We start from the raw sequence: 11351 nt of genomic DNA on the forward strand, positions 1-11351 counted from the left end.
TCAATTGTCAAAGCACTCGCACAACAGCAGCAATTAGGCCTTTCTTGTTGTCAAATGCCTAACCAATAATCATGTTAATAATTTTGATCATTTTTTTTTCCCTCGATGCTGTTTGTGGGTATAAATCTATAAAACAAGAAAGAACACCGAGTGAATTGACTTAGTCAAATGCTTAAGTTGGTATGAGTACTAATATAAAATTATGTTAAACATCGATCCAAATCAATCTATCCATTATTCTTTTTTGTCTTGCATGTCTATACCCACAAAAAAAAATTCACGAATAATATCACCAATGAATCAAATCAATTTGATGATTTGATCCAAAGATAAAATATTACATTATGTATAAAGCAATTGCTTGCGAAAATAAAGCAAACTGAATCATTCAAGTTCTATTATTCAACATGTAGGTTTAATTTAATGGAGAAGTAATGCTGATTAATTTCACCAATCCAACACGTTAATTCATAACCTAAAAAACAATCAAAAGAAAATGATAAACTCAAAATAGATAAAATTTTAAAATCTAATATTCGGCGGATATGATATTGCATGTATAGCAAGATTTATTCTTATTTAATGAAATGGGCCGCCAATGTAGGCGGATTGAACGCTTTCGAAGTCCAATAGCCAATGATGACAATGTGAAGATGTGCTATACGACAAAGGCCCAAATTAAATGAGGAGACAGAGGAGACCAAATCCCAGATTTGTTCTCTGCTTCTAGAAAGAGTTCAATAAAATAAGACGACTGGGAAGATTATTCCAGATCCTACATTTGTTTGAAAACAATTCATCGCCGGCGCATGGTCGATAAATATATTTATTTGATCAGACGATTACCAATTTAATGATAAAATATTTTTAAAATTATAAAGTTTAAAATTTAAATTTAATTGAAAAAAATAATAATAATAATAATTCAATTTTATATGAAATCCATTTAACAATAATAAATGACAGATGACATCTCTTTCCCACCAAAGAATGTCTCACGTTCCATTAGCTTCCAAGTTATCATCTCAAAAATCTGGCATCGTTGAAATTTTGAATGGATTTGTGATTATTAATTCATAGTTGACATTGTTTAGTTCACAAAGGAACAAAGAACAATTTAATACACTTTCTTTTTATTTTTTAAGGTCAAACTTGTTTAATTGAATAAATTAATAATAAAATAAAAGTTAATTATATTTACTTAAATATTAGTTAATTCATCATGCTGAGTTGATTAGGTGAAATAAGATGATCATTAATAGTCAAAATTTTGTTGATAAGTGTTGCTTAACAACAAGCTTAAGTAAATCTGAATGAATGATGAAAAATAATCATATAATTGACTCTAGCTAATTTATAATTAAAATTTAATTATATTTTATTTTATTTTATTGCTTAATTTTGTGGATTTAATGCTTAACAAATGAGATATTTTAATTTGACTATATAAATAAATTAATTAAATCACTTCAAATAATTTATATTTATATATAATTATATAAACATAAAAATAATTAAAAATTAAATCACATGTTCATTCATAATTTATCATAATAGGCTAAATTTATTTAATAAAGTCATAGATTTTGGCTAAAATAGTTATTTCTTGTTAGCTACTTAGGTATAGTTTAAGAATTATTATTATTATTTTTTTTTACTTTGAGAAATTTTAAAGGGATTAAATTATTAAAGTTTTAGGCTTATTAATCACCAAACTATTAGCTCATTGCAAACTATTAGTTGTTTTGTATTTAAATTTAAGAAATCAGTGACAAATATAACATTTTAACTTAAGTGTCTTTTAATATATTTTACTCACAATTAAAATATTTTTATAATTTATTTTTTACTGCTTAAAAAATTTAAAAATATAACAATTAAATAATTTTTTAAGTTTTTAAAATATGAACTAATTAAATTTTTATTTAATGAAATTAAGGAATAAATATAAACATTTTAAATTTATATTAATTTTTTATAATAAGTATGAGAATTTTTTAAAAAATATATTAATTTTCAACCTATTCTTAAATAAAATTTAAAATTTTAGGAGTGATTACTTCAACTAATCCCATTGAGTATGTAATTATATATATATATAAAGTTGATAATTGTCAAGTGATTAAACGTAGATTTGGCCATATAAAATATTAATTATTCAATTAACTACCTCCATTTAACTCACACCCGCATACTAAATCTTATTCAAACAAGAAAATATGAATAGTAAAATTTAATAATAATAATAATAATAATAATAATAATAATAATAATAATAATAATAATAATAATAATAATAATAATATCCTGGTGTGAATTGAAGGAGCTTGGGTGGCTGTATTAGTTGGGTTGGGTGGCCATTTGGCTGCTTTTAGTCTCCCACGCAAACGGGCACCATTAGGGGAAACAGTAAAACAAAGCATGTCTATAGAAAAAAACTCTTAGTTCATGGTTCCGTTCTCACTCGTCGACTGATCAGGACAAGCAACAGAAACCCATTTATTCAATAAGTAAAGTGACAAAAAAAAAAGAGGGAATTCCACGCTCTGCATTTCTCCACATTAGAAAAAAGCACAAGCGCCTCCCTGAAAAGTCAGAAGCTACTGAGTCCACAGCTCTTAAATTTATTTTTCTTCCTTACAAGCGGTAAGCAATTCTTAATTTTGATTTTTAGTTTATTTTTATGGTTTTTTTTTTCTTTTAATGGATAGTAGTGTTAATAAGTTGTTCATGTTCAAGTTGATGGGAGAAATTTTGGTAAGCTGATTATTCTGTGTTCATTTTTGTTGTTTTTTTTTTTTTTTCATTTCCTCATTGAAGGTATTCGTGATCAGGTTTCGAAGCATATATAATTGTAGTAAACTGGAAACTGTTGCATTAACAGATTGTTGAAGGGTTTTAGCTGAGTTTAGCAAGTCAATTTTTTGGTGTGTTGCTATTGATATTTACGCGTGAACAGTTTTTTTTTTTTTCTAAGATTCTTTTTTGATTGGGTTGTAATGAAACGGAAAGCTGGAGGGGTTTGAATTCATGGTGAGGTATAATGAAGTTTAATGTGGAATCAATTGCTTCTAGGACTTGACCGTCTATTCAATGTTTTATTCTTATGAGCCAAAATAGAATTGAGCGCATTGAATGCCACTTTTCCTCCTTGACCATCTCCCTTTATTTGTCTCTCTTCAATTATTGTCTCCTTTTATATGTCTTTCTTCAACTATTGAATTTTGGCGTTCTGCTTTGCTTTTGGAAGGTACAACTATGTGATTTGGAAGATAGCAGCAGATTATTTGCAGGCAGATATGAGGTGTAGCTGTTTTAGTGCAAAAAACCATGCTAATGGGGCTTCTCGTGCCACAGATGGTGAGAATTTCATCCGGGCTTTTGACAAAATCTTAAATGTTATGGAAATTGGTTCAACTCCCTATCTATGTCTATTTTGTGATGGCCGCATGTCATTATTGTTTTCCTGTTACATAATCTGAGGCTACTTAGCTTCTGAATTCTAACCTATGGATTCAGCTTCAGCACTCAAATGTTCTAAGTACAAATTGTAGGCAAGTTTTACCTTGCCAACCACTTGATGATGCTTGTCTATCTATGACTTTGACATGTTACATGTTAGTTAGCATACTTGAGCTAGTTTAGCATTTGGAAATTCTGTCTGGCAAGCTACCTATTTTGCAAATCTTACCCAATTATAATTGCCTAAGGTAATCATGTACCTGAAACTGATACGTGCTATGCTTCTAACTGTTAGATGACATTTTCCTTCTTTAATTGGCAAAGACAGGTAGAAACCAAACCTAAATAAGTGAGAAATTAATTTTTCTGTTGTCTGAACAAAAGTTTCTTCCGTTTACATTATCAGCTCAACAATACTGTTCTTGAGATGTGGATAGCTAAAAGGGGGATTAGATCCTTTCTTGCTCAAGGACATATTGATTATGCTGGTGGGTAACTGGGTATAGGGATACTTGTGCAGTATTAGTGTGAAGGGATTAGCGTAGAGGGGTTTACCAGTTTTGTGGTTGTCTTAAAAGCTATTCAACCTGCAACAGTGTAAGGCACCGGGCAGCTAGCTGACTATTTTGACAATGCCATGGCTGTTTGTACACATTACCTTCTACAAAACAGAGTCTAAAATTTTTATTATGTTTTGAACAAAAGTTGCTTTGTATATCTGTTCTACATCGATTAACGCTATACAAATTCTAATTTTCCTGGGATATGGTCTTGTGGGTTGATTTAAGCAGTCTTTATGCACATGGTTGTATTTTAATCTAGGTTCAAGTTAATGAACCGTGATTGTGTTACAAAAAGTGATTATGTATTATCAGCCACTGTTTACATTGTGTGACTTTAATTTTTATTTTCTCTTTCATCCTTTCTCATGCATTACTATATTTTGGCTTTCTCTTCATAATTTTTTGGTGTTGCTTCTTTTTTGTGTTCTAGGGGATTCACTTCGTGATATTAACCATTTCTCTTATAATGAGTTAAGATCAGCAACAGATAACTTTCATTCATCCAATAAGATTGGAAGAGGAGGATTTGGAACTGTTTACAAGGTGCTTAGAATTTACAAATGGTTTAGCATGTTAACCTATGGAAATTGCTGAACTTGATATTAGTTGTTTTTGTTTGAAATGTACTCAGAGAGCTGCATTGATACTACTTTTTATTTCAATTTGTTTCTTATGTAAGTTTGATGATCATTGTTTTGATGTATATATCATTGTTTGATGTATAGTTGTTATAACTTAAGTTTATTGAATTCATGGTCAGCCTGGCTTGAAATCAATTGTACCAAAAATTTAGAGCATTTGATAATCCACACTGTTTGTTTTTGGATCTATGTGGATTCTTAAAATAAGTTATGGCTAAATGTTTATATTGAGTAAACATTATCAATATGTAAATAACAAAATTCTACTCTAAACTTGCAATGCATCTGTAATGGGGAAAAAAATACATGTAACGTATAGGCTATAAATATTTGTTATTCTCATATTGCTATTTCATTTTTTTGCTAAAGCTTATGAACTTAATTTTCTTGAAGGGCATAAATTACCATTTCAAATAATCCTCTTTTTCACTTTTTTGTTTTCCTTAATGTTGCTCAATTATCTTAAGGTTTCACTCTTCTGTTAAATATATATACCAGCTTTATTTCTTGTTTATCTCATGTTTATAAAACCTTTTACTTATTTTTATTTTCGCAATGTTGCTAGGGAACCCTCAAAAGGGGAAGACAAGTAGCTGTGAAGACACTTTCTGCTCAATCAAAGCAAGGAGTGCGGGAATTTTTGAATGAGATTACTATCATATCAAAAGTTAGGCATCCAAACCTTGTTGAGTTGATAGGATGCTGTGCTCAAGGAACTAACCGAATTTTAGTGTACGAATATGTAGAAAATAACAGCCTTGATCATGCATTGCTAGGTAAATTTATTATAAGTTTTACTATATCAGGTGAAATCTTAGATATTTCTAAATGCAGTAGAATTGGAATGTATAGTAATATTATATTTTTTTCCTTATCTTTGCAGGTCCAAAGAATACGAATATTAAACTGGACTGGGGAAAAAGATCTGCAATTTGCTTGGGTATTGCTAGGGGCCTTGCATTCCTTCATGAAGAACTTGTTCCGCATATTGTGCATAGAGACATCAAAGCTAGTAATGTACTTCTCGACAAAGAGTTTAACCCAAAGATAGGAGACTTTGGGTTGGCTAAACTCTTTCCAGATGACATCACTCATATTAGCACAAGAATAGCAGGAACAACGTATGCTGCCCTTGAACTTCTAATATTTGGTTATTCTTTTGTGGCATTCTTTGTTGTTTTTATCTACTTGTTGCTTCAAGTAGTTGATTTAGACAAACTATTGAGTGGTTATGCTGCCATGAGAAATCTCTATAATGATTATTTATTTATTTATTTATTTTTGCCATTAAGGGATCTAAATTGGAAAGTTGATATTTTGTTCTCTCCTAGTGACTGCAAATAGAAAAATTTATAATGAACAAGTAACATCATATTGTTTTTACCTTAGTCAGGAATTAATAAATATATAGTTCTTATTTAAAAATATCTTTACAAAATTTTCCATTTAACTTTGTCATTTGGGATCTTTGCCCTTGAAATTGGTCTCTTTCCTCATTACCCCACCCCCAAGCAAAAGGTGGAAAAGAAAGAAAAGCACTTCTCTTTTTTTTAGAAGATATAACCATTATACCTTCTAAGTAACCAAATCATTGGGATCATGTACCAGTAGCTGAACTTGCTTTCTAAATAAATTGTTTGTTGTGAATAATACGGAACAAAAATAATCCGCTTTCTATTTATCTTCTTCCTCATGCAGTGGTTATTTGGCACCAGAGTACGCATTGGGTGGTCAGTTAACCATGAAGGCTGATGTGTACAGTTTTGGGGTTCTTGTCCTTGAAATAATTAGTGGCAAAAGCAGTGCAAAGGCCAGCTGGGGAGGAATGCAAAAGCTCCTACTAGAATGGGTGCGTTAATTTTCCTTTCCCGATTTTAGATGTAATTTCTGGTACCTTCAGAATTTTATTTCTCTTTTGTTCATCAGCTGGTTGCAATATTTTCTTGCGTGGGCAAATCTATATGAATCAACTAATTCACCCGATTATTTCCCTATATTGCATTTTTAAGAGCAAACAAGTTTAAAAATCAAAATTTAACTTTAATCTTAGCACGAGAGAACAATTAAACCCTCTCCCAAGTAATCTTCACTAAGATTAAAATTTGAACTAATTACAAAAAAATTTTTCATAAACAGTAAATAATGACTCATCAAGCATGATGCATCTACATATTCTACACTCCTATTTTTTATTATGCATTTCTTTTATTTTTTACATGGTTAGTACTCATAAATCTTAATAAAATATAAATAGAGCTTAGATTTAGATTATCCGTTCGTGTCATGTCATGATATTCTAAACTTTAAAGCAATTTACTTCAGAAAAAAGATCTAATAAGTTGATGCATTTGTGAAAATATGTCATATGTTGATATATTTTGTTTGTTTTACATGGCTATATAATATGTTTAATCAGTTTCTAAAATTTTTATGAATCTCACAATTTGATTCTCGATTCACAGAAGGTGGATTCTGATTCTCGGTTCGAATCTCGAATTGACAACTATGGTTATAAATTATTACTTCCCTTTCAATAGCCATCTTGTTTTGTCTAACAAACATTGTCTACTTCAATAGGCATGGCAGCTTCATGAAGAGGGGAAACTCTTAGAACTAGTAGATCCAGAGCTGGGAGATTTTCCAGAGGAAGAAGTCATTAGATACATGAAAGTAGCCTTTTTCTGCACCCAGGCAGCAGCAAGCCGAAGGCCACTCATGAGCCAGGTTGTTGATATGCTTTCGAAGAACGTCCGGCTTAATGAGATGCTACTTTCACCACCAGGTTTCTTCCAAGATTCAATTGGCCTCAGTGGGCCACCATCTTCAACTAAAAAGTCATCTGCCGACTCTACTAGCAACCAGATGAGCTCTTTTCCTGTCACAATCACTGAGGTAACCCCTAGATGAAGAACATTCTTTTAATTGCTATCGACACTCAAGTATTGGTAAGAGCTCTCAGCTGGAAAATGGGGAAAAAAATTAGTTCCTAGGCACATTCATGTATTTTATCCCTCGCATTGCGTTAGGTAAATCATATACAGGTTTTTCTATCTATAGGGAAAGTGAGCGTAGTTAAACACAATTGAAGTGGCGAATTTATCTTCTTGTTGAAGGAGGTGATGTGTGGCAATTATTTATATGTTTTTTGTAATTGTTTTTCTTGTCATGATTGGATGGAAGTGTTATATTTATAAATTTTATAATGGAAAGGTTTGTTTTGTATTTCATTGCTCTGGTGTATATATATACAAGAGTGGTAAAAATAAATATCCCACAATTCTAGGATATAATCTTGCCATGTAAACAGTATTGACTTAAATACAGTTAAGGTGTAAATGAACCAAGTTGATCGTGAGCTACTTGATGCTCGGGATAAAAGCTCGGTTCGGTTCAACTTGTTTAGAAAACAAGTCAAGTTTGAGCTCGAATTTTAATATCATTTAATAAACGTGTTGAGCGTGAACTTACTAGTATTTATTGAGATCTTGTCACAAGGCAATGAATTGTGAAATCTTCCCCAAAGGTTAGACTTGTCCTTGTCACGAATACGACCACAAGAACCTATATTGACTGTCAAAGAGAGCTCCTCAAAGAGAACTCAATTACCTCAAGACTTGTTGGTGGGAGAGAGTCTCAAACCTCACAAGAATTTAGTAGAAATCTGAATGTCTTCAAACCTCACAAGAATTTAGTAGAAATCTGAATGTCTTTTATTAATGAAAATTGGCTCCTTATATGGAGGAGCTTATTACAGCAATAGCAAACCTAATTGGAATTGGAATCCTTATGAGAAAATGACTTCAATTCAAAAAGGAAATAAGCACTTAAAACAGAATTACTAAAACAGAAATATTATTAGAAAGTAATTGCAGCAGATTTTCGAAGATCAGGTTGCCATCTCCTGTGTCCCACGCCAATGTTATTGCTTGCCTACAAAGGCATTCACAACAATTTGGCTCGTTAAAACTCGCTATTCAGCTAGTTTACAAGTTCGCAAGCATATTCATTAGTAGGCTTGTTAAACAAGCTTGTTTATAATTATTTTATTTTATTATATTATAAATATATTTATTTTATTTATGAATATTTTAAAAATAATATATTATTTAAAACTATGGTTTTGAACTTTATTATCTAAGCCTAAAACTCATTAGAGCTATAAATAAGTTGAGTAATTCATGAGTTGTTCAAGGTTTGGTTCGATTAAAACTTGGCTTGATTTAACTTACTTTCTAAACGAACCAAGTTTAAAAAAGTTTGATGAACTAAGTTTGAATTTTTCAAAATTTCACTTAGTTTAGTTCGTTTAAGGACAACTAAAATCGAGATATTACACAAAATAAGGAAAGGGATATTTACATAAAATGAGAAAACAATCCATATTGATCAAGAGCTAATATTGTGATTTGATATGGTGATATTAATTTATATTATATATAAATGTATGAAGGAGGTGGCATTAGTTTTATCTAAATTATCCTTATTTTTAAAATTAATTATAATTATATTTTTATTATTTAAATTATTTTAAAGTTAGAATAAATTTAAAATTCTTAATCTTATTTATATTAACTTTAATTAAACATAAAATTTTACAAAAAGTAACTAACTAAAACAAAAAATTAATAAATAAAAAATAAAAAATATATTTGATCATATTACAATATTAAGTAAAATACTTTATTAGTATCCAATTTTTCATGCTTATATTTATAATTTGTTATTTATTATATATTTAAAAATATTTTATTAGTTGCATATTATTTTTTAAGTTAATTTCCATTTGAATTTTTTTTTATTGCAATGAAACAATATATTAATATTCATAAATTTATGAATATTAATTAAAATTAAATATTTTAATGATTATAATTTATAAAAATGAAAGAAATTTGATTTAGTTTTGATTAAAGATCAATACTAACAAAAAAAAAACATTAAAGGCATTTAAAATTAAACTTAATTAATTTATTCCTATGTATATCTATATTATTATAAGTATGATTTCTTAAAAATTGTTATTATGGAGCTAGCATTATTTCATTTATAAAATATTATCCCTTACATTAATAATAAATAAATGAGTAATATTTGTAACACCCCTAATTTTTAAATAATTAATTTTTATGTAAATATTAGCATTTTATTGTATTAAATATTTTGAGAATTTTTTTTGAAATTTTTTGAATTTTTAGAATCGGGTTTGATTTTCTGAAAATGTTAAACTTTGATAATTTTTAAAAATTAATTTAAAGACTACGTGCCAAAACTAAAAATATATTTGGACTCAAAAAAATTTTCTGAGTTTTTAAAATTTTTTTTTTTAAATTTTTGGGCCTCGTTTTTTGTCCCAGGGCAGAGTAAAAATTCAATTTTTAGTATTATGAATCGGACCGATAGAATCGAACAGGACCGGGTCGGACTAATCGAATCAGACCAACCTCGTTCTTTTTCTTCTTCCCTCTCCCTCGCGCACCCGACCTCCTCCCTTCCCTCTCCTTTTTCTCTCTCTTCCCTCATCCCCTTCCCTGGTCGCCGCACGTACCTCCAGGATGCCTCCTTGCCACCAGTCGACACCCAAACTGGCCGGAAAATCGCGCCAAAACTTTCCCTGCACACGCGCACTGTTTCGACTTCCAAGGCCGATTATGGCCGATCCGGTCACCAATTAGATCGGGTTTTGTCCCAAAACCCATCTATACCTCGAGAGCTTTCTATAAATACCAAGAACCCAAAAATTCATTGAGCAGTTTGTCCAATTTTTATCCGAAAAGTTTTAGCCCGTTTTAATTTTTGAGCTAATTTATCGCAAACTGTGAACCCCACAAAAAATCCGAGAGTACCAGGTTGCTCCCATCGACGAGAGTTTAAATGAGCTTAATAAATTCCCTAAAAATTATCTATTAACCCTCGTGTTATGGACTTCATGTAGGTACATTCCATTTGCGGAAATTCGACTGTCGATTGGGTTTGTATTTTCAGGTCGGACAAACAAGTGGCCGAAGCTACTTTAGAACCAAGTCAAGATTATAAGCTACTCACCATTTTTAGATGTCTCGGATACGTTTATAGTATCAAAATTAGCGTAAATAAGCCCGAACCCTAAGTTTCCTTAATTATTTAGTTTCGGTTTAAATTAAAAATCCATAAAATATTCATGGGTAGTTAGAAAATTAAAATTCTTTTTGTATTAGCTTAGTAATATTGCTAAGGATCGTGGAGCAAAATTTTAGAATTTTTAGAGCTCATATGGGTGGTTTTTGAAAAAAGGGTTAGTTGTAGAGACTAAATTATAATTTTTCAAAATTGTGATTGTTGACTGTTTGGATGGGCCCAGGAGGGGCCATGTGATGTGATTGAAATATGGTTGTGTAACTTGTGAATACATAAGTGTATTTTAAGCCATTTTGCAAGTTCGTTAGGTCCTAGGTATAGAGAGAACTCTGCCGAATTTTTGACACAACTTAGGGTGTCTTTGGTTCTCTTTAACCTTGTATTGAGTTAATTATGTTAAATAATTATAATAAAATTGTCAGGTAAGCCAAGACAGCTTTCCTCCTCTGCCCAGCCACTGGCGTGACCTCGGTTTACGTCTGTGAGTAAAATACTGATTTTAATTATAATTTCAATATTATTATACATTCAGACATGCTCATGCATCACTTATAAATATATATATTTATAT

General features: G+C 30.4%; 1 protein-coding gene across 3 annotated transcripts; it reads left to right on the forward strand.

The window, feature by feature from the left end:
• Nucleotides 1–2378: 2378 nt before the first annotated feature.
• LOC110635079 (putative serine/threonine-protein kinase) lies at nucleotides 2379–7893 on the forward strand. Of its 3 annotated transcripts, none has more exons than XM_058140957.1 (7): nucleotides 2379–2646; nucleotides 3251–3360; nucleotides 4456–4568; nucleotides 5232–5442; nucleotides 5550–5787; nucleotides 6365–6515; nucleotides 7244–7893. In XM_058140957.1, exons 2-7 carry the CDS (start codon nucleotides 3300–3302, stop codon nucleotides 7571–7573), a joined length of 1104 nt encoding a protein of 367 aa, XP_057996940.1. In that variant the 5' UTR covers nucleotides 2379–2646; nucleotides 3251–3299; the 3' UTR covers nucleotides 7574–7893. The 3 variants fall into 3 exon arrangements, with proteins under 3 accessions (XP_057996940.1, XP_057996942.1, XP_057996941.1); XM_058140958.1 differs by lacking the exon at nucleotides 2379–2646 and adding an exon at nucleotides 2706–2757; XM_058140959.1 differs by lacking the exon at nucleotides 4456–4568 and having other exon boundaries at nucleotides 2629–2646.
• The last annotated feature ends 3458 nt before the right edge of the window (nucleotides 7894–11351 follow it).

Source organism: Hevea brasiliensis, chromosome 18 (genome assembly GCF_030052815.1).
Source record: "Hevea brasiliensis isolate MT/VB/25A 57/8 chromosome 18, ASM3005281v1, whole genome shotgun sequence".
NCBI classification, from domain to species: Eukaryota; Viridiplantae; Streptophyta; class Magnoliopsida; order Malpighiales; family Euphorbiaceae; genus Hevea; species Hevea brasiliensis.